The sequence below is a fragment of the Somniosus microcephalus genome, chromosome 8, assembly GCF_052327205.1.
Source record: "Somniosus microcephalus isolate GS21.2 chromosome 8, FLI_Smic_1.0, whole genome shotgun sequence".
Classification (NCBI taxonomy): domain Eukaryota; kingdom Metazoa; phylum Chordata; class Chondrichthyes; order Squaliformes; family Somniosidae; genus Somniosus; species Somniosus microcephalus.
The window spans coordinates 16,438,376-16,462,615 of NC_140994.1; the positions used below are offsets into that span (position 1 = coordinate 16,438,376).

The window sequence follows — 24,240 nt, forward strand, 5'->3', positions numbered from 1 at the left end:
AGCACGGTAATGTCACATTTATATCGAACCTTGGCGTGACCACATGAAATATTGTGTGCCGTTCTGATCTCCATACTACTCGAAGGATATTGAAGCGCTGGAGAAAGTGCAGAAAAGATTTACAAGGGTGATACTGTAGGTATTCGGGTTCACCGATGTAGGTATTGGACGAATTCCTACTTAATAATCAAGTTCGACTCCAGGAGAACAATCAAAAAGGTTTTTAATGCAGGAACAGAGGAATTCAAACAGGTTGCTGAGCTCGGTACAGGAGAGCCATAAAATAGGTCTTCACCAGACGGAGACGCCATGAGGACTGACCAGGCAGTCCCGTGGATTGCGTCATGACGTCATCGCGTTTTCCCGCGCTTGGGACGGTCACGTGATGTGCGACGTGTCGCCATCGCGTTTGCCCGCTTCATAACGTTCGCCCGCATCATCGCATTTGCCCGCGTCATCGCGTTAAAGAGAATTATGTCCGGTAAGTAAGGGACACTCGGTGGTACCGCTACAATACCAGAATTGAGAGGATCCAAAAATCAGGAAAGACTGAACAGGTTGGGGCTCTTTTCTCTCGATAAAAGACTAATAGTAGATAGAGGTCTTTAAAATTATGAAGGAGTTCAATAGGGTGGATGTGGGGTAAAATTTGTCCGGGGCGATAGCGCCAAACAGGCGATAGCAAATCGGTCGCCAGTTTTACAACCTGCCCAATTTTCTTTTCCTTAGGTCTCATTTAAATATGCTGCGGTCACCTGTTGCGGGTCCCCGAGCAGCTCGTCTGCGAAGCGAGCATCAATGCTGAGCTGCTGCAATATTGGCAGCGGCCCTCGGGTTAGTCCCGGGAGGGGGTTTGGAGCGCGCTATGGGGTGGATCGGCGATTGAGACACCTGTGAAGTCGGGGGGAGGGGGGGACATTCCTGCTCCTCCTAGCATCACAGGAAAGGTTTAAAAAATATATATATTACTTGTCTCTTGTTAGCCGCCACAGGGGCCGCTGAAGAATACAGGCAAAGGAATGCTAATAGGAAGAAATTTTATCCCGCTTCCTTATAGCAAATGAAAGGCTCCTTCAAAACAGCCGTGGCTCACTGGGCAGCACACTCGCCTCTGAGTCAGAAGGTTGTGGGTTCAAGTCCCAATCCAGAGACTTGAGCACAAAAATCTAGGCTGACACTCCAATGCAGTGCTGAGGGAGCGCTGCACTGTCGGAAGGTGCTGCCTTTCAGATGAGACTTTAAACCGAGGCCCCGTCTGCTCTCTCAGGTGGACGTAAAAGATCCCATGGCACTATTTCAAAGAAGAGCAGGAGAGTTCTCCCCGGTGTCCTGGCCAATATTTATTCCTCAACCAACAAGATCAAATTATCTGGACATTATCACATTGCTGTTTGTGGGAGCTTGCTGTGCGCAAATTGGCTGCTACGATTCCCACATTACAACAGTGACTACACTTCAAAAAGTACTTCATTGGCTGTAAAGAGCTTTGGGATATCCAGTGGTCATGAAAGGCGTCGTATAAATACAAGTCTGTCTTTCTTCCATAACTATTCAATGGAACTATTAGCCCTATTGGTTCTTTTATTTCCGTGTCTTGTTTCTGCTTCGGAACTGCAGCATGCCTGAAACCAGTTACGGTCCATTGGTAATCACAGCCGTAAATCCATGTCCCGTCACTCCATAGTACAATGTGCTGTAGATCTCCTGGTAGTGAGCCTCGAGCAGGACACTGTTTGGGAGTTTCACTGGGTGCCTGAAATGGGAAAGTGCGACCTTCTACCAGTGTACACACATCCCTCAAGAACACAAAGAATTTTAAAACTCCTCCTGACCATCAGCATTATAAACAAGGTGAAGAATCCTATAGGAAAATCTGCACTTCATAATATCGAGAACCAACTCTGCCTCAATAATTGATCCTCATTCAATTGGCACTAACACCACACCAAATGATTGAGGTATTAGATCAAAACCCAATTGCACAAGACATCACAAAGGAGTCCTGCACTCTCTGCAAAGTAAATCCTCCACCCTTCACATTAAAAGCCCCATTAAATATTAAGTGGCCATACTCAGAAGATTCTAGCGGGAGCAGAGCATGCCGGAAGAGCGGAGTGATGAGCTCTCTGGATCTCATTTTGATTCTGGAGGCATGTATCAGACGCACTCGGGGAGGTGCAGTATTGGCTGTAGCCATGAACACAGGAGGTGGTCTGGGTGCATTCTGGTCCTTAAGACCAGTCTTCATCCAAAAGGGCTATGCACAGTGGAAGCCCCAGAAGCTGCAGATGAATATTGGGGAGTGCTGAAATTAATAACAGCCACCAAAAGGTGTGATTTGTCATTGCTGTGATCTTCTCCGGTAGTGCACCGATATCGTTCTGTTGCTGTGCCATGGCTGGAATAGCAGCAGTCCGGGCACCCCTTGTGTCAGCTGTGGCTCAGTGGGTAGCACTCCCTCTTGCCTCTGAGTCAGAAGGTTGTGGGTTCGAGTCCCACTCCAGAGACTTGAGCACAAAAATCTAGGCTGACACTCCCAGTGCAGTACTGAAGGAGTGCTGCACTGTCAGAGGTGCCGCCTTTAGGATGAGACGCTAAACCGAGGCAGGCGATTTATATTGCTGCATCTTCTTCAGGCAGTCTAGTGGAGGCACCAGAAAAGCCACAGAGGAAGTTCGGGTACAGTGCTATCTGGGAGCAAAGGATCAGCACTCAATTTTCCTCAGCATTTGCACCTATTTTTTCAGGCATGACTTGGGAGCAGGCAAAGATGTTTAGATGTGTGGGAATGGGATTCACAACACACTCACTTGCTCTGAGGCGATTCACCCGTGCAATACTTCAGGTGTCCCATGAACAAATGTATAATAATATCAACCTCTTTTAAGTACTTAGTACAAAAAATGTATGCATTTTAGATGCAGAAGCCATTAGAAGATCTCAAGTGTTTGAGTTTCAAGAACACAATAGATGGGGGGGTGAGGAGGGGTCACAGCACTTTTATCAATCCCAGTAACAGCTGCTATAAACAGATAAACTGTCAAGGTTCTATAACATTGGCATTTTTGAAGGCAGGGAGATAAAGCGCAGAATAACAGTTCAAGGAATTTTATATGAAGTCAAGCTAGTGATAGAGCTGCCCTCTCACTTTGCAAATTTAAAAAAAATACGTTTGCCCCTACTCTCCTACCAATAGCAAAATAAATGATGCACTTTATAGAAATTCACCATCAGTTCCTCTTCACCTGTGAGTTGAGACAGTGTGCTGGCTTGCTATTTAATCGTTGAGGGGCAATCAAAGCCACATCTGCTCCTGTTCTCTACTTTTCAGCAGAGCTGGTTATTCCTTTTCTCGCCCAATTGTAGCTACCATCTGAACTGCGTCGTCGATGTTTGAGAGGGAGCCTTAGGGACACAGGAAAGGCGTTTTCCAGGTGTCTTGAGAAATTGGTTTGCAGTTAGAATGCAACATTGGGAGCGAGATGGATAGTGCTGTGCATTCAAGGGGGAACTGGATAGATATTTGGCAGAGACAGCAATTGAGAGGTATAGAAGATGGCGTACTGCATGGCATTTTTCCAACTTTGGCATAAGCCAAATGGACTGCAAGGATATCTTCCAGTCCTGGATATTCCTTGTGTTGCAGGTGAGTCCATATATCCAGGTGCAGTCAGGCTCCAAGAGCCACTAACAAGTTTGCTCATTGCTTAGAGGGCTGGACCCATGAGTGTTTTGGTTAGTGGCAGTGCCAAGCAGTCTTTGGATAAAACTTATAGTAAAACTTTGTTGTATAAAACATATTGTAATGAAATCTGTTTGTCTTGATCCTGTATTCGTTTTGCACTCATGTATACTACCCTCCCCCACTGTGTATAGTTTCACTTCCTCTTTCCCGACTAACCTGGGAGGTTCCAGGTCTTGGCTCTTGGCTCCGCCCCTGACTTCTCTTACATAAAGATCCCAGGGTCTGTATGACTCATTCCTGTGAACCAGTCGGCGTGTTGAGATGTTAGCTCTGATCTTAGTGATTAAAAGCCAACTTGTTTAAGTCTATAACTTCTAGTTTTGTGGTTATTGAAGGCCCATCAATTTTAATCACTAAAGAATACTAGGATGGATCAACTCCTAAAACCAGAGCGTCTGGACTTGGATCCACATTCTGCTGAAGCATCAAATCAATTTGGACACTGGCTCAAATGCTTCGCGGAGGCCTCATCCGCTAGCGAGGTAGATAAACTGAGTCTACTGACTACTCGCGTAAGTCATCGGATTTATTCGTTCATCCAGGACGCCACCTCTTACACGGAGGCCATCACTATCCTGAAGGCCCAATACCAGAGGCCGGTAAACGAAGTGTACGCCAGACATCTGCTGGCTACACGCAGGCAGCGACCAGAGGAATCAATGGACGATTTCTTACAGGGCCTAAAGGACCTGGTCCGGGACTGTAACTGCAAGGCCGTGACGGCCAACGCGTACTCTGACGAATTGGTCCGCGATTCCTTCATCACGGGCCTCAAATCGAATTATATCCGGCAGAGACTGCTGGAGAAGGAGGTCCTGGACTTAAAAAAGGCAGTGGCCACTGCGCGATCGCTGGACGTGGCCCAGAAAAACTCTGACTCTTATTCTTCCGGCCATGCGGCCCTCACCGCCTCGTGCGCGCCGAGGGGGCCGCCATCTTGGAATCAGCCATCTTCCCCATCCAGGTCTCAGACCAGCTCTACGCCGCCGGAGTCCCCACACAGAAGTTCACCCAGGAGTCCTACTACAGCGGCAATGTCTTGAGGCCCGAAATGCTACTTCTGCGGCCAGGCCAAGCACCCCAGACAACGATGCCCAGCGAAGGATGCTACATGCTTCAAATGTAAGAAAAAGGGGCATTTTAGCAAAGTCTGCAGGGGGAATCCGATTTCCAACTCCGTCACCGCCTCGTGCGTGCCGTGCGGGCCGCCATCTTGGGATCCGCCATCTTTTCCCGACTCAACGGCCGCCCAGGGCCCAACAGTGGCTTCGATCACGGTGGATCAATCCAGGCCACACCCGTTGACAAAATCCATGATGGACATACAGGTAAACGGGAATTTAACGAAATGTTTAATTGACTGTGGGAGTACCGAGAGTTTTATCCACCCTAGCCTGGTACGGCGGCACTCATTAACGGTAACCCCTACACGGAGCAGAATTGCTATGGCTGCTAAGCCCCACACTTAGGACATTTTGGGCTACTGTGTGGTAACACTGACTGTAAAAGGCACGGACTACAAGGATTTTAAACTCCTCGTGATGCCAGAACTCTGTGTTAATGTAATCTTGGGCCTGGACTTCCAGTGCCACCACGAAAGTGTCACGCTAGCATATGGCGGGTCCCAGCCGCCACTCACAGTCTGTGGCCTATCAACCTTAAAAATCAGCCCGCCCTCTTTATTCGCTAATCTCGCTCCGAACTGTAGGCCCATAGCGACCAAAAGTAGACGGTACAGTCCGGAAGACAGACACTTTATCAAGGCGGAAGTGGACAGACTCCTGCGGGAAGGCATTATTGAATGCAGTACCAGCCCGTGGCGTGCCCAAGTAGTCATAGTTAAAAATAGCGAAAAGAAACGGATGGTAATTGAGCCAGACTGTTAATATTTATACCCAGCTGGATACCTACCCTTTACCCCGCATATCAGAAATGGTCAACCAGATTGCGCAATACCGAGTCTTCTCGACTATCGACCTCAAATCCGCGTATCACCAGCTCCCCATTAGAACGGAGGACCGCCCATACACCGCCTTCGAGGCGAACGGGCGCCTCTACCATTTTCTCAGAGTGCCCTTCGGGGTAAAAAAATGGGGTCTCGGTCTTCCAACGTGAGATGGACCGCATGGTTGACGAGAATAAACTACAAATTACCTACCGCTATCTGGACAATGTCACTATCTGCGGGCACAACCAGCAAGACCACGATCTAAATCTTGCGAGATTTTTAAAAACTGCCCTAAAGTTGAATCTAACCTACAATGAAGACAAATGTGTCTTCAACACAACCCGTCTCTGTATCCTCGGCTGTGTGGTGGAAGATGGGGTAATTGGACCGGACCCTGACCGATTACGCCCCCTAAAGGAACTGCCCCTGCCACACAACCCCAAAGCTTTAAAAAGGTGCCTGGGATTTTTTTCGTATTATGCCCAATGGGTGCCCAATTACTCTGATAAGGCCCGACCCCTCATTAAATCGACGTCCTTCCCACTATCAGCTGAAGCTCGGGAGGCTTTCACCAGTATTAAACAGGACATTGAAAGGGCTGCAGTGTGTGCAGTGGACGAATGCATTCCCTTTCAAGTCGAAAGCGATGCGTCAGACTTTGCCTTAGCTGCGACCCTCAATCAGGCTGGGAGACCTGTGGCCTTCTTCTCCCGAACCCTTCAGGGACCTGAAATCAGGCACTCTTCTGTCGAGAAGGAGGCACAGGCTATAGTGGAGTCAGTGCGGCACTGGAGACACTACCTAGCCGGCAAACGTTTCACCCTGCTCACCGACCAGCGGTCGGTGGCTTTCATGTTTAATAACAAAGGGGGAAAATCAAGAATGACAAAATACTCAGGTGGAGGATCGAACTATCCACGTTCGACTATGATATTATGTACAGGCCGGGAGCCCTTAATGAACCCCCAGACGCCCCATCGCGGGGAATGTGTGCCAGCATTCATACGGACAAATTACAGGGTCTCCACAATGACCTCTGTCACCCAGGGGTCACCCGACTATACCATTTTATAAAGTCCCGCAATCTGCCCCACTCCATCGAGGAGGTCAGGGCAATGACCAGAGCCTGCCGCATCTGTGCGGAATGCAAGCCTCGTTTCTACAGGCCTGACCATGCACACCTTATCAAAGCCACACGGCCATTCGAGCGCCTAAGTCTGGACTTCAAGGGACCCCTTCCCTCTGCCGACCGTAACGTATACTTCCTCAATATCATTGATGAATATTCCCGCTTCCCCTTCGCTATTCCCTGCCCAGACATGACCAGTGCCACGGTCATCAAGTGTCTCTGTAATCTATTCTGCATGTTTGGCATGCCGAACTACATACACAGCGATAGGGGGACGTCATTCATGAGTGACGAGCTGCGCCAGTTCTTGCTCTTGAAGGGGATAGCCACTAGCAGAACCACTAGCTACAACCCCCGGGGTAATGGGCAAGTGGAAAGGGAGAATGCTACTGTTTGGAAGGCTGTCACGTTAGCCTTAAAGTCAAAAGGCCTTCCGACCTCCCGCTGGCAGGAAGTCCTCCCAGACGTGCTCCACTCCATAAGGTCTCTGTTATGTACTGCCACTAACGATACCCCTCACGAAAAGATGTTCGTTTTCCCCCGGAAATCCACCTCGGGCATATCTCTACCCGCGTGGCTGACGTCTCCGGGGACAGTACTATTGCGGAAGCACGTGAGAGGCCATAAAACGGACCCCCTTGTGGAAAAGATACAGCTCCTCCATGCAAACCCTCAGTACGCCTATATCGAATACACTGACGGGCGAGAGGACACTGTTTCCATAAAAGACCTCGCTCCCTCGGGGAGCGGAGAGAACGATGTGAGACTACCCGATGAAGACCTACACTACAAAGAGACAGGACGCCCAGAGGTATCAATACCCAACTTTAACCTGGAGGACACTGCAGATAACCTGGAAGACACTGCGGAGGCCCGGACAGCGGAGGAACCAGAATCCACTCCCCTAGAGGCACCCCAACCGGCTTTGCGCCGATCACTGAGAACTGCAAAACCTCCTGACAGACTCACTTATACCAACTTTTAAGAAACATCACCCCGATGGACTGAATCTATAGAAGGGGTGAATGTAATGAAATCTGTTTGTCTTGATCCTGTATTCGTTTTGCACGCATGTATATTACCCTCCCCCACTGTGTATAATTTCACTTCCTCTTTCCCGACTAACCTGGGAGGTTCCAGGTCTTGGCTCCGCCCCTGACTTCTCTTACATAAAGATCCCAGGATCTGTATGACTCATTCCTGTGAACCAGTTGGCGTGTTGAGATGTTAGCTCTGATCTTAGTGATTAAAAGCCAACTTGTTTAAGTCTATAACTTCTAGTTTTGTGGTTATTGAAGGCCCATCACATATGAAAGTTTTTAATCTTCAAGTTTCCCCACTGGCCCAGCACTGTGTACTGAGGTCCCAGATTTGATATTAATTCTGTGTTGAGTTAGCTCATTTCGTACTACAATTAGCCTCAGCGCCTTCCAAACTCCTGACTCCCTCCACTCAGGGAAGGGAAAGGTCGCCAGGATTCCTACTCCTGATTGCAGTCCAGTGGCTACTGACGGAAAGCATGCACGAAGGGATGTCTGGTGAGGGCAGGTTTGGGCTCAATTGTGATGCCCTCCAATAGGAGAAGACTGCTGACACTTAACTATCTGGGTTCATACATGCAAGAACAACTACTTGGATGAGGTGCTGAAAAGCACCTGTGGAGCAATACAACACCTTCGGCAAAAGGAGGAGGCGGCGGCGGCGTGGGGGGAAAGAGAAAAAAATGGCAGGAAAAGTAGCCTTTGTGTCCTCTTAATATAAGACGATGGCCTGTGCAGCTGTGTGACTTATTAGATCATCAGAATAGTGACCTTTGGAGAAAAGCCTTGACAAAGATTTAGTGGTACAGTCCCCACCACTTACACAGTCCATGCTTATCACGGGCAGCCGCCTATCTCGGGCAAATAGCGCTAGCCATTTCTCCATTACCATAGGAGTCAATTGCAAAAGCACCACTTATAACGTACTAAGCGCGCCGACTATTTGGGGCAGTTCAGTTAAGTACTTACCGATTTAAAAAGCTCTACCGAGTTCAGGCGAAGTCCGGTCTTCAAGCCGTTTCAATCAGTTAAAGTGCGAGTACCTTAGTGACACGAGAGTCTGGATGCAACTGCGAATGATCAGGACAGGCAGTTTCTAACTGGAGATTTCCCATTTTGTTTTCAAATACGTTGGTTACTTCGCTTTTCGGCGTTACCGTCCAACGCGTATAGCGGGCAAATCGCGTTAACACCATCGCGCATTTAATTAAGACCTTCGCTTTTCAAGCGATGAGGCATTGATCACCGCAGGGTTGAAAAGCAAAGGTCTTAATTAAATGCTATCAGTTTAGCACATTAAGATGAGAGAGAAGTAGTTCAGGAACAGAAAGAGATGACAAATAAAATATATCCACTTTACACACTTGCTTTAATAATTCAACTTTAGTTAGTAAACTTAGCTTTGTAACAAGTAAAAAAAAAACTTGAAATATACTTTTTAACATCGCAGTGCATGAATGTACATATTATACAGAAGGTTCTGCTACAGTACAACATTAAGCCCCCATGTTAACTTGCTGCTTCTTACACATACTCACTGCTGCACAAGTCCGAGGCTGGTATGCAGGATGAGGCACAGTCTGCACATACATATGGGCAGCAAGGGCCCACATTAACACTGGAGAATGCAGGAACACGCACTAAGGCAGTAACTACCACAAAAAGAAGCCGCCAATAAATCTCAAAGTGCTGGGATAGCTCTCACATTGGAGGGTGTAATCAAATGTAAACACCACTTCCACTGAAGGGACAAACGTAACTTAGCAACAGTGAGTTTTACACAAAGCCTGTTTTACAATGTAACATTAGCATTTGTTCAATTAAATACAACATTGTACCTTTTCAGTTTAAAATGAACACCTATAAATCACACCCCAATGCTTCTTAATACATACTTCCCCAGTAGTAAGCATGGTTGCCTTTCATACAGGTTGTTGGTGATCTTGACCGAGTGTGTTGACAGTGTGGGCACTGATGTGTAACCAAGTATCGACAGGATTCACAAAACATCCAATTAACTAGAAACCAATTCTATCATTATTCCAGACTACATTTTAAGATCGTCAGATGGAGCAATAGAAATTAGACCAGTCGTGGACCAATGCACTGACATTACAGCATGAGTCTTGTAAGAAACAGTAAATATTAGATGTACCACTGCCAACTGTTTGGACTATTGTCCTGGAACATGTCAATTCTCTACCTCTGATAATGCATTCAGGTATTAAAGAAAACCATGAGACTTGTATGTATCAGTACTGCAAACATAACTACTAAAAGCTGTATTGTAGTGGCAACACCACCAGACCTGTTTTTAGAATCCACTCCCCCCTCTCCCACCCCCCTTCAAGGTATCCCAGCAACGTAATGGACTATGGTCAATAGTGCTGCTTTGTTAACAGTTTGCATATACACAAAGCCACCTCGTCAACAAGCACACGACGTGTTCACCAAGAGCAGAAGCTGCTATGTGTTAATCATCAGCACCAGGTCTACACAGCACTTGGGGGAAGGTTCTGAATGTTGCACATGAAAGCTGAATGGAATTAAAGGTTTGCTCAAGTTCATGCTCCTTGCTGGGTCGTAAGAGCAGACAACATTCTCCTTCCCCCACCTGCCTCCCCCCACCCCCCATACCAAATTCTACCAAAGGGCTTCATCTCCTGGGATTCATCGTCCCGCCGTCTTCCGCTTCATTTTAAGAGATGCTTCAGCTGGTCCTGTAGGTTTGTAGAAAGTTCAACACTGTTGAAATATTTAATTAAGGGAGAAAAAAAAAGCTGGTTATATTTGATCTGGTAATCTGGTTTTATAACCATTCGTTAATGATTTTACAAATAACACTGGCCTCCCTCCCTCATTTATGACTTTATTTTACATCATTCAGGATAATACATGAAGTAAGTTGTGTCGACCGAGAAACATACACATCTTCAGAGATACACTTGTTTAATGTTTGAATATCCCATCTTTTAGATGCGTGGGAGCATAGGCAATGTTCTATATTGGTTCTTATTCATCCAACAGTGTTAATTTTTTAAATTGCAATAAACCACACTAAACAGGAATGGCAGGAAACGAAACTTGACCCACTCTAGTCATCATTACTGCGAGTTGCCAGCTCTTCCTCACTCTGTTCCAGCTGTTAGGAAGATCTGACAAAGTCATGGTTCAATAGTAATATGCACCTTGGCTAAACAGAAGTTGTATTTAGGCGCACAGAGTCTTAATACAGTTCATGGAACACAGGTAAAGGACCTCCAGAACCTGCTTGACCACTCTCCTCAGAAGGCACATCTTCATCTAACTCAGTTATATCCCTCCATGGCCTCGCCCCTCCCTATCTCTGTGACCTCCTCCTGCCCTACAACCCTACGAGAACTCTGCGCTCCTCCAATTCTGGCCTCTTGCGCATCCCCTATTTTATCCGCACTACCACTGGCGGCCGTGCCTTCAGCTGTTTAGGCCCCAAGCTCTGGAATTCTCTCCCTAAACCTCTCCACCTCTCTCTCCTCCTTTAAGACACTCCTTAAAACCTACCTCATCTGTCCTAATATCTCCTTGCGTGGCTCGGTGTCAAATTTTGTTTGATAATCGCTCCTGTGCAGCGCCTTGGGACGTTTTACTACGTTGAAGGCGCTATATAAATGCAAGTTGTTGTTATTCAAAGTATGTGACTTTCAAGCTCTTACAACACATGAATGAGCATGTCTACTAACAGCTGGAGTGAATGTAAGGAGATTGAACGTGTTTGTGACATCCTGTGTGAGAGTGTATCGCAATCAAGAGGTTTTGGAAGGTCACTCATGCCATTAGGGAGATAAGACACCTGTGGGGAGAGCTTCCCTCACAGATACACAAGGGGGGGACTTCAATCTGTTGGCCACCAAAAGCTTGATCCTTTCCGAGCGACCATCAGAATGTTCTCTTTCCTTAGCTGCACTGGCGCGAGATAATGTCAAAACAAAGCTGTGGGGACATTTAGCAAATGTTGAAAAAATGTGAAAATAACTTGAGCCAGACATCTAGAATAGAAGGCTGAGATTTGTTTTGGAAAGATAGGGAGCGATCAGCACAGTTTGCAACACTCTTACTTCAGGACTCAAGATCTCCAGCACACATTTAGTGTAACATTAGGCTATCCACATGCATTTTGTGTAACGTTAGATTATGCAGCATGCGTGTTAATAAAGCATTCGGCTATCCAGCACGCATTTAAAGTGGTATCATAGAAACATAGAAGATAGGAGCAGGAGTAGGCCATTCGGCCCCTCGAGCCTGCTCCGCCATTCAATGAGATCATGGTTGATCATCCAAATTCAGTACCCTGTCCCTGCCTTCTCCCCATATCCCTTGATCCCTTTAGCCTCAAGAAATATATCCAACTCTTTCTTGAATATATTTAATGAACTAGCCTCCACCGCCCTCTGTGGCAGAGAATTCCACAGGTTCACCACTCTCTGGGTGAAGAAATTCCTCCTCATTTCAGTCCTAAATGGCTTACCCCTTATCCTTAGACTATGACCCCTGGTTCTGGACTCCCCGGCCATCAGAAACATCCTTCCTGCATCTAGTCTGTCCAGGCCTGACAGAATTTTATAGGTTTCGATGAGATCCCCTCTCAATCTTCTAAACTCCAGTGAGTATAAGCCCAATCGACCCAATCTCTCCTCATACGTCATTCCTGCCATCCTCAACAATGCTTCTGTAGTAACAACAGAAAACACTGGAAAAACTCAGCAGGCCAGGGCAACATCCGTGGAGAGAGAAACAGAGTCAACGTTTCAGGTCGAAACATTTCTTCAGAACTGAGAAAAAAAAGCAGGAAATGAAACAGATTAAAAGGCCAGTTTGGGGGTTGGGAAATGGGGGAGGGGATGAAAGAAGAGACATTAAGAGATATTCAAGGTGAGACGAGATGGTAATAGGACAGGTAAAGAAACAGACAATGGCTCTAGATGAAGTGTGAAATGCGCTGGCAGAGTGAGAGACAGTTGCCATGTGGGAGAGAGAGAAAGGGAAAAGGCACAAACCAAAAGTGTGGATAAAAAATATAAAAATAGAATAGGGGCCGAGGTTATGATCTGAAACTGTTGAACTCGATATTGAGTCCGGAAGGCTGTAAAGTGCCTAATCGGAAGATGAGGTGCTGTTCCTCGAGCTTACGCTGAGCTTCCATGGAACAATGCAAGAGCCCGGGGATGGTGAGGTCCGAGTGGGAATGGAGTGGTGAATTGAAATGACAGGCGACCGGAAGCTCGGGGTCACTCTTACGGACTGAACGGAGGTGTTTCTGTAGTGCTCCTCGTGTAGAGAAAAGCATCTCAAACTGCTTTACAGGGAAGAGAAAAAACACCAGCACCGAGCAGGAAGGAATATGGAAAAGTAAGGGGAGGATATTGAAAAGGGCCCGGAGGTTTTTGAACGTCAGAAGAGAAATGCCAACACTTATATTTTTGACTTGCACTTCTCATTAAAGAAGTGATGAATTATAAAGTTGTTGAAAGAAAAAAAGGTTCTCAAGTGCCAGTTTGGCTCAGTGGGCAGCACCCTCGCCTCTGAGTCAATAGGTTGTGGGTTCAAGCCCCACTCCAGGACTTCAGCATATAATCTCGACTGACACTTCAGTCCAGTACCGTGGGAGTGCTGCACTATTAAGAGGTGTCTTTTTCGGATGAGACGCTAAGCTGAGGCCCTGTAAAAGATCCCGTAGCACTATTCAAAGAAGAGCAGGGACTGTGTGCATAATCTTGAGTATTGTGTGCTGTTTTGGTCGCCTTATCTGAGGAAGGATGTTCTTGCCATGGAAGGAGTTCAGCGAAGATTCACCAGGCTGATGCCTGGGATGGCAGGAGTGGCGTGTGGGGAGAGGTTGGGTTAATTGGGCTTATACTCACTGGAGTTTAGAAGAATGAGAGGGGATTTCATTGAAACTTATGAAATTCTGACGGGACTGGACGCGGGAAGGATGTTCCCAATGGTCGGGGGGTCCGGAGCCAGGGGTCACGGTCTGGGGATGGGGGGTAGGCCATTTGGGACAGAGATGAGGAGGAATTTCTTCACCCAGAGAGTGGTGGGCCTGTGGAGTTCTCTGCCACGGAGGGCAGTAGAGGCCAATTCATTAAATATATTCAAGGAGTTGGATGTGTTTCTTGGGGCTAAAGGGATCAAGGGGTATGGGGAGAAAGCAGGGACCGGGTACTGAATTTGGATGATCAGCCATGATCGCATTGAATGGCGGAGCAGGCTCGACGGGCCGAATGGCCTACTCCTGCTCCTATCTTCTATGTTTCTCCCAGTGCCTGGCCACAGTTTCCTCCCTCAACCAGCATCGTCGAAAGACAGATTAACAGGTTATTCAACTCGGTCGTTTTTGTGAGATATAGCTGCCACATTTGCCTACATCGGTTGTGAAGCCCTTTCGGACGTCTTTAAGAATGTGATAAAGCGCTGTACAATTCAAGCTCTTTCTATACTAAATGACTAAAGATGGGTCGTGACACTTTAAATTTAAAAAGCTTAGGTGAGGCCAGAATAAAAGCACGCTGCTCCTTTAAAATAAAGACTGGAAATATACAGCAATAATATTTGGAAAGAGAATAACAAATGGGTTACCATCACGGGTGGGCAGTATATTACCCTGCCTTTTCTGATGCTGACTCAGCCATTGTGTATTTCCAGCATTTTATGTCTTTCTTTCAGATTTCCAGCATTTGTATCAGCATCCGGGCCACTGTCTGAGGCTGAACCAGACTGTTCGCAAACATGGTGTCCTATTTGACCCTCAACTGAGCTTCCGACCCCATATCCTCTCCAAGACCGCCGCCTATTTCCACCTCCGTAGCATCGCCCGTCTCCACCCTTGCCACAGCTCATCTGCTTCTGAAACCCTCATCTGTGCCTCTGTTAGCTCCCGACTCGACTATTCCACCTCCCACCTTGAACCCTCTATAAACTTGAGCTTATCCAAAACCCTGCTGCCTGTATCCCAACTCGCAGCAAGTCCCGTTCACCCATCACCCGCTGTGCCCGTTGACCTACACTGGCTCCCGGTCTGAAAACGACTCGATTTTAAAATTCTCATCCTTGTTTTCAATTCCCTCTATGGCCTCGCCCCTCCCTAGCTCTGTAACCTCCTGCAGCCCTACAACCCTCCCGAGACCGCTTGCGCATCCCCGATTTTCATTGCCCCACCATTCTCAGCCGTGCTTTCAGCTGTCTAGGCCCTAAGTTCTGGAATTTCCCCCCTAAACCTCTCCGCCTCTCTACCCTCATTGAAACTTATAAAATTCTAACAGGACTAGACAGACTAGATGCAGGAAGGATGTTCCCGATAGCCGGGGAGTCCAGAACCAGGGGTCACAGTCTAAGGATAAGGGGTAAGCCATTTAGGACTGAAATGAGGAGGAATTTCTTCACCCAGAGAGTGGTGAACCTGTGGAATTCTCTACCACAGAAGGCAGTTGAGGCCAATTCATTAAATATATTCAAGAAGGAGTTAGATATATTTCTTAAGGCTAAAGGGATCAAGGGATATGGGGAGAAAGCAGGAGCAGGGTACTGAATTTGGATGATCAGTCATGATCTCATTAAATGGCGGAGCAGGCTCGAGGGGCCGAATGGCCTACTCCTGCTCCTATCTTCTATGTTTCTATGTTTAAGGCTACCTCCCTTTCCTCCTTTACGACACTCCTTAAAACCTACCTCTTTGACCAAGCTTTTGGTCACCAAATATCTCTTTATGTGGCTTGGTGTCAAATTTTGTTTGATAATACTCCTGTGAAGCGCCTTGAGATGTTTTACTACATTAAAGGCGCTATATAAATACAAGTTGTTGTTTTGTCATTTTTTGTTTCTTTTCACCCACGCAGCTTCTTTGGATGTAAAGCCCACATTTTACAGGTATGACTGAAGTACTGGCTTGTCTGATTCTCCACGAGAACACAACACACAAAACTGAACAAATAATAAAGAAAAGCAATATTGTACATGCTGGAAGAGAGGGGGAGAAATAACAAATACACCAATCGCAGAGGGTCAAAGGTTGCGTGTTCAAGTCCCACTCCAGAGACATTGGCCCAGAAATTCGGGTCTTCACAGGTGAGTACGCACGGGGTACTCGCCCATAAGCTGGTTTCCTGCATGCACTGCGCGGGAAACCGGCACTTCCCTTCCCCTGAAAGAAGGGGTTCAGAAGTCGAATGCGTGCGCCGGAGAGGCTGCGCATGCGCATCAAACTTACGGTTTTTTTGCAGGTTTTCCTGGGAGGGTAAGTCTCCAGAAGTTACACTTTTAAAAAGCAGGCGCAAGGCCTGCTTTTTACAAGGTAAGTGGTGAATTAATTAAAATTAAAACATTTTTTCCACAGGTTTATTATTTTTAAATACTTTAAAGAAAGGTAAATTTATTTTTAGCCCCATTAGAAAATAAAATTATTTTTTTCAAAAATTTAAATTATTGTTTAAAATAGTTATTTCATGTAATTTATAGTTTATTTAAAAAATGTGATTTAAAAAAAAAATTATTTGAAGATTTAGTGATGTTTTGGGGCTTATGGTATTTATAGGTTTGACAGCCCTTCCTGTCAAACTTATGAATGAAGCATTCCTTGCTACCATTGGCTCTCCATGGCCCACGTGATCCCAGGGGACGCATCGAACTAACTGCGCCCCTGGGATACGCAAGCACTGCGCTCCGGCAGTTGGAGCAGGCCCAGGATCGGAATCCCACGCGGGCCCACAGCTCAACGGCCGGTGCGCAGGGTAAGTGCAGGTCGGGGGCTTGCACTCGCGTGAAGCCCCCGACCCGAATTTCTGGGCTGACGCTGCGTACTGCACTGTTGGGAGGTGCCGTCTTTACTTTTAAACCGAGGCCCCGTCTGTTCTCTCAGGTGGACGTAAAAGATCTCATGGCACTATTTTGAAGAAGAGCAGGGGAGTTCTCGTGTTGTCTTTCTGGGACTAGCCTCAGTAGCAAGGAAGATGATTATCCCCAGTTAGGTCTATAGTGAACTGGCCGGGATGCCCATCAACCAGGCAGATCTTTCCCAGCTCGTAGGCCAATAAACCCAGCAATGGCGAGCTCAAGATCTTCTTCAGGTTCAAAATAAGCACAAAGGACACTATTTTGATTAGAATTAAGATTAAGCATGTGCAAATGAGAGCACAGCAAATACTCACTTTTTCTGTATAGCTTCCTGTCTGTAAAAGAGAAAATAAACTTAGGGTGAAAAACATTTTACTGCAGACATAAAACAGACATTTTACCAAAAGCAACATTTTTTTTTGGAGAATTCAGAAGACCATAAATGAATTTAAAGTGAACTATCCTTCCTTATATCGGAGGGAGCTACTTTACATTGATATTTTAATTGGGATTACAGGGACCAGCGCTCGTGCTGTCAAATCCAGTTCCAGCAGATTCGTAGACACAGCTTACTGTAGTGTACAGATCTGCTGCCAGTTTATGGAAAACAGATTTAGCAACACAACGCTGGACCCCAGACACCAGGTTCACAGAGTCTGAACTAAAGGTCCTCCTAGGTACTTCCCTTTGTCTGCTAAATAACTGCTTTGTTAAACAGCTTAAAATAGTGGATGAAGAAATTTGACATAAATGTGTGTTAAGCAACTTTTAGCTAATATTTGCACAGCGTAATTTCAAGGCCTGACTGAAGATGTGCAGAGCTGGAACAATGCATGTGATATAAGTTAATAATATATTTGTACAGTTTACAAATATATTCGGGAGTAATCAGTTCTGACGAAGGGTCATTGACCTGAAATGTTAACTCTGTTTCTCTCTCCACAGATGCTGCCTGACCTGCTGAGTGTTTCCAGCATATTCTGTTTTTATTTTAGCCAGGATTAAATCATTTCTTCATCCCTGGTCCTAGTCACCGATAACATTTTTTACATTCTTTATTTTTTGCAAAGGTAAAAAGTTCCCTCATTTTCTCCACTTGTCCGTCCGTCCTTCCTTCCTTCCCCTGGGTCAAGCACTCACGGCTAACCTCGCGATGGACGTGCACGTGCTCAGGGGCTGGCAACGCGGCTCTGAACATTTCCGCCAGAAGTGGAGCTAGGAGCCGCAATTGCTGACGTTGAGCAGTAAATGAAATTCTTAAAAAATTGGATGGAGGATAGACAGGAACAGCAAGAAAATAAAGGAATGACACTTACTGGTATTGCAGATGTGTTGTTATAATTGACATCTTGCGTAGGCTCTGTCCAAAACAAGGGGAAAATGATGAACACGTTAATACCGTGAACGGCAAGTGTGAAGAGCTGAGGTGATCAGCAAGAATGATGAGATGACTCACAAAGAATATAGAATCTTTGACGAATGCACTCTTTCAAGGAAGAACAGGGGAGTTATCGCCGGAGTCCTGGGCCAATATTTATCCCTCAATCAACATCACTAAAAACAGATTATCTGGTCATTATCTCATTGCTGTTTGTGGAAGCTTGCTGTGCGCAAATTGGCTGCTGCGTTTCCTATATTGCAACAGTGACTACACTTCAAAAAGTACTTCATTGGCTGTAAAGCGTTTTGGGACGTCCTGAGGTTGTGAACGGGGCTTCATGAATGCAAATCTTTCTTTCTTGCACAATTTCCAAGCTACAGTATAAAAATTTTCCACTTTTCTCTGAGGTGCATTTTTAGGAGCATTTTACACCAATCTTTGGATCTCTCCACACGTGTGTGTGTGTGTGTGTGTGTGTGTGTGTGTGTGTGTGTGTGTGTGTGCGCGCGCGCGCACGCGCAAAAATACTGACATGCTCCCAGGGACTCCGTCTATATATGGACAGTTTCTTGGGGATCGTGGCCAAACTAAAGACCGTGTCAGCTACCCAAAGGAATTCAGTGCTCCCATTGCAGAAAGATGCCTTTTACTGATGTAATAATCTGAAATAATCTGTCTTCGGTCAACAAATACCGAGAAAGTTCAGAATCCGATTTCTCCTAACACTCTGCTGAAAGCATACAGTAAGCAAGCCTAACAAACCTGATGAGCTCGTGGACGCCAGTTTCCAAACCGATGGCCTACACTATTGGGGGTCTGGAGGGTGGGCAGGTGACTTGCCGCTATCTACTGCTGCCTGACAACTCTATCATCCCTTACCGCACCACCACCCCCCTACCCCCCATCCCAACAACTGACTGTGTCTGGCAACATGGCGGAGATCTAGTGTTGTCACCTGTCTGGTTTTCAAGTGGATGGTTTGGAAATTTCTGAACAGCAGGCACCGCAAATCCACTTAACTTGGTGTCCTGTGCTATCAAAGACCAACATTACTAAAGTTTTCAGTGAATTCTCATCTCCGGCAAAATAAACATGTATACAGCGACCTCAGGACGTCCCAAACGCTTTACAGCCAATGAAGTACTTTTTGGAGTGTAGTCTCTGTTGCAATATAGGAAAACACAGCAGCCAATTTGCGCACAGCAAGCACCCACAAACAGCAATGTGATAATGACCAGATAATCTGTTTTTGTGATATTGGTTGAGGGATAAATATTGGCCAGAACACTGGGGAGAACTCCCCTGCTCTTCTTCGAAATAGTGCCACGGGATCTTTTGCATCCACCTGAGGGGGCAGACGGGGCCTCGGTTTAACGTCTCATCTGAAAGACGGCATCTCTGACAGTGCAGCACTCCCTCAGCACCGCACTGGAGTGTCAGCCTAGATTATGCACTCGTGTCTCTGGAGTGGGACTTGAACCCACGACCTTCTGGCTCCGAGGCGACAGAGTGCTGCCCACTGAGCCACGGCTGACACCTATATATTTTTTTTAAATATAATTTTGTTGTGGTTTCTGACAACTACGTGCCGTGGGAACCGGCTGTGAGGTAAAACAGCAATGAGAGTCAAGATTATTACAGCAGCATTTCAAGGAGGAGTGCTTTGGTACGTGGGGTAGCAGAGATGAGGTACTCACATCCTCGGAGTGTAGTATGGAGTCCTCCTGCATCACCATGTTTCGAGCTGCCTGGCCGAGGAGCTGAAATGGGAAAACAAAATCAAAACTTACTCCCTAAAATACTGTACACCGGGGAAATTTTCTAACAGCAAGACAAACGCGTTGCCTTACCATGTGGAATTATTACAGCAGCTTTCGTCATGTGGTGACTTTAACTGTGTTGGTTTGAAAGTCCCAATGGAGCTATATGTCATGTTAAGAGAGGGATTTAAAAAGAAGTTGCATTTAGAGCCCACCTTTCACATCCTCAGGACGTCGCCAACTGCTTCACGGCCGATGAATTACTTTTGAAGTATAGTCACTGCCGTTATGAAGCCAAACATGGCAGCCAAATTGGCCACAGCAAGATCCCACAAAGAGCAATGAGATAGATGACTAGTAATCTGTTTTAGTGATGGCTGAAGGATAACAGTTGGCCAAGACACTTGCATTTTTCTTCGCATAGTGCCATGGGATCCTTACATCCACCCGAGAGGGTAGGCAGGGCCTCAGTTTAGCAGCTCATCTGAAAGACAGCACCTCCAACCGTGTAGCACTCCCTCAGTACTGCACTGAAGCGTCATCCTAGATTATGTACAGAAAACTTTTTTTTAATCCGGCACCGGCATGCTGCCAGTTGATCAAAAAGTCCGGATTACAGAGAGGTATACTTACTAAGGTACGAGAGCCCCGTACACGGCCACAGATCCAAGCGGCCCTGTTGCATGGCAACAGGTGCAGGAACCCCGGTTACATGGCCACAGATCCAGGCGTCCCTGTTGCATGGCAACAGGTGCAGGAACCCCGGTTACACGGCCACAGATCCAGGCGGCCCTGTTGCATGGCAACAGGTGCAGGAACCCCGGTTACACGGCCACCAATATGAAGTAAAACTTACCTGAACCTACTCCTGAATTTTGCCGGTTAAGAGAGATTTCCGGTTATTTAGGTGCCGGTAAAAAGAGAGTTTCCTGTATTCATGTTCAGGAGTGGAGTTTGAAACCGCAACCTACTGGCTCAGAGGCGAGGGTGTTACCCACTGAGCCACAGCTGACACTTCGCAGTCAATGACTGGACAGGGTCTGCACAGGCCGGGAAACAGAAAACCACGGGCAAAAATAAAGGACATTTATAAGGTTTCTCAGCAACTACAGCCTCAAGTGATCCTAGGAAAGCCCATTCTTCAGATAGATTGAACTGTTCTAGAGGCAACAGCCTTGAAACACCAACAGCAGCTCCAGCACAGAGAGTTGTCTATCTTGACTAGGCAGTCACGGTCAGGTCCCAAGCAAAGGACAGGTAATTCTCCAAAGAAAACATATTGTACCTATGAAAATACTAAAATGTCCGTGGTACAAATAATCTACTGAAAAATAAACAATCATAAATCACTTTTAACATTGTGCCAAAATGCTTCTTGCATAACGGCCTTAGTTCATCACCTCAAATGACTCCCACCTCTCCCACCAGCCCAAGTGTTGAAACAGCTCCAAATGCTATCGCCAGATACAGTCCAAGAGAAAATGTCCGACAGTACTGCTGGGTACTTTCAAAGTTCAGATGGACACAGTACAAAATATCGCTTGCCCGCCATTCCACCTTACTAGTGACGATGCTGAACACCCCCAAGCAAAAACAGGTTTTCAGAAATTTGGAGAAAACGTCCTCCTTTTGGTAGAAAACACACCACGTTTGTACTCAACGCCCACTCCTAAATAACACCGTCAGCGCATGCGGAAACACATTTCCAGGCGCTTTTTTTGCTTCAATATATAAATCATTTTTTTGAATACGCTGTGGATCAAAGCAGCTAGTCTCAACTCATCATTGAAAAAAATACTTGTATTTATGCAGCACCTTATCATTTCATTCATAGACGACACAAAGCGCTTTATGTACAATGGATTACTTTGACGCGAGTTAAATATTCAGCACCGAGGGAGTGCTGCACTGTCAGAGGTGCCGTCTTTCAGATGAAATGTTAAACTGAGGTCACTTCTGCCCCCTCAGGTGGATCCCATGGCACTATTGGAAGAAGGGCAGGTGACTTTCCCACCAGGTATCCTGGTCAATATTTATCCCTCAATCAGCAACACTAAAACATGTGATTATCTGATCATTTATCTCATTGCTGTTTGTGGAATCTTGCTGTGCACAAACTGGCTGCCACTTTTGCCTACATTACAACAGGGACTACACTTCAAAAGTACTTCATTGGCCGTAAAGCTCTTTGGGACAGCACTCCCTCAGCACTGCACTGAAGTGTCAGCCTGGATCATGTGCCCAAACCTGGACTGGGTCTTGTACTGCGTGCAGTCCTGGTCACCACATTGCAGGAAGGATGTGATTGCACTAGAGAGGGTACAGAGGAGATTTACCAGGATGTTGCCAGGACTGGAGAATTTTAGCTATGAGGAAAGATTGGATAGGCTGGAGTTGTTTTCTTTGGAACAGAGGAGGCTGAAGGGAGACCTAACTGAGGTGTATAAAATTATGAGGGGCCTAGACAGAGTGGATAGGAAGGACCTATTTTCCTTAGCAGTGAGGTCAATAACCAGGGGAAATAGATTTAAAGTAATTGGTAGAAGGTTTAGAGGGGAGTCGAGGAGAACTTTTTTCACCCAGAGGGCGGTGGGGGTCTGGAACTCACTGCCTGAAAGGGTGGTAGAGGCAGAAACCCTCATCACATTTAAAAAGTACTTGGATATGCACCTGAAGTGCCGAAACCTACAAGGCGAAGGACCAAGAGCTGGAAAGTGGGAGTAGGCTGGAGAGCTCTTTCTTCGGCCGACACAGACACGATGGGCCGAATGGCCTCCTTCTGTGCTGTAAATTTCTATGATTCTATGACCTTTTGAGTCAGAGGCGAGAGTGCTAACAAATTAGCCAAACATAGGATATACGGCACAGAAACAGGCCATTCGGCCCAACTAGTCAATGCCGGCATTTATGCTCCACTCGAGCCTCCTCCAGTCTTTCCTCATCTAACTAACTATCAGCGAAACCCTCTATTCCCTTCTCCCTCATATGCTTGTCCAGCCTCCCCTTAAATGCATCTATACTATTCGCTTCAACCACTCCCTGTGGTAGCGAGTTCCACATTCTCACCACTCTCTGGGTAAAGAAGTTTCTTCTGAATTCCCTATTGGATTTCTTGGTGACTATCTTATATTGATGGCCTCTAGTTATGCTCTTCCCCACAAGTGGAAACATTCTCACTGTATCCACTCTATCAAAACCTTTCATAATTTTAAAGACCTCTATTAGGTCACCCCTCAGCCTTCTCTTTTCAAGAGAAAAGAGCCCCAGCCTGTTCATCCTTTCCTGATATGTATACCCTCGTATTTCTGGTATCATCCTTGTAAATCTTTTTTGCACCCTCTCCAATGCCTCTATCCTTTTTATAATATGGCGACCAGAATTGTACACAGGTTCGGCCTCAACTGGAGTATTGTGTCCAATTCTGGGCACTGTGGTTTAGGAAGGATGTGAAGGCCTTGGAGAGGGTGCAGAGAAGATTTACCAGAATGGTTCCAGGGATGAGGGACTTCAGTTACGCGGCTAGACTGGAGAAGCTGGGGGTTGTTCTCCTTGGAGCAGAGAAAGTCGAGAGGAGATTTGATAGAGGTGTTCCCATTGGCGGAAGGGTCGAGAACCACAGGAGACAGATTGAAGGTGATTGGCAGAAGAACCAAAGGCGACAATGAGGAGTGGTTTGGATCTGGAATGCACTGCCTGAAAGTTGTGGTGGAGGCAGACTCAACCGTGGCTTTCAAGAGGGAATTGGATATCTGAAGGAAATTTTTTTTTGCAGAGCTACGGGGAAAGGGCGGGGGAGTGGGACTGGCAGAGAGCTGCGAGGAACAGCACCTCATCTTCCGATTAGGCACTTTACAGCCTTCCAGACTCAGTATCAAGTTCAACAATTTCAGATCATAACCTCGGCCCCGATTACATTTTTATATATATTTTTTATCCACACCTTTGTTTTGGCCCTTTCCCCCCCCGCCCCCTTTCTTTTTTTCTTTCTCTCTCCCACGTGGCAGCTGTCTCCCATTCTGCCAGCGCATTTCACACCTAATCTAGAGCCGTCTTTTGTCTCCACTAGTCCTATCACCATCTCGTCTCGTTTTGAATACCTCTTAATGTCTCTTCTCTTTTGTTCTCTCCCAGCCTGGCCTCTTAATCCATTTCATTTCCTGTGCTTGTTTAGTCTTGACAAAGGGTTTCAACCTGAAATGTTAACTCTATTTTCTCTCCGCGGATGTTGCCTGGCCTGCTGAGTTTTTCCAGCATTTTCTGTTGTTATTATGGCAGAGAGCTGGCACGGGCTCAATGGGCCGAATGGCCTCCACTTGTGCTGTATGATAGCAAAATACTGCAGATGCTGGAAATCCGAAATAACAGAAAATGC

The 24,240-nt window shown here is 46.4% G+C and overlaps 1 protein-coding gene across 2 annotated transcripts in view; it reads right to left on the reverse strand.

Moving 5' to 3' along the window:
• borcs7 (BLOC-1 related complex subunit 7) overlaps positions 1-24,240 on the reverse strand; it is an 81,887-nt gene that overhangs the window by 56,565 nt on the left and 1,082 nt on the right. The window contains exons 2-5 of one of the 2 annotated variants that reach the window (XM_085994287.1): positions 19,806-19,868; positions 18,044-18,087; positions 17,042-17,062; positions 9,213-10,607 (exon numbers count right to left, since the gene is read on the reverse strand). In XM_085994287.1, the coding sequence (XP_085850413.1) occupies positions 10,556-10,607; positions 17,042-17,062; positions 18,044-18,087; positions 19,806-19,868 (180 nt within the window). In that variant the 3' untranslated portion in view covers positions 9,213-10,555. Of the gene's footprint in view, positions 1-9,212; positions 10,608-17,041; positions 17,063-18,043; positions 18,088-19,805; positions 19,869-24,240 lie in introns of those variants that run through there. The other variant, XM_085994288.1, reaches the window with a different exon arrangement.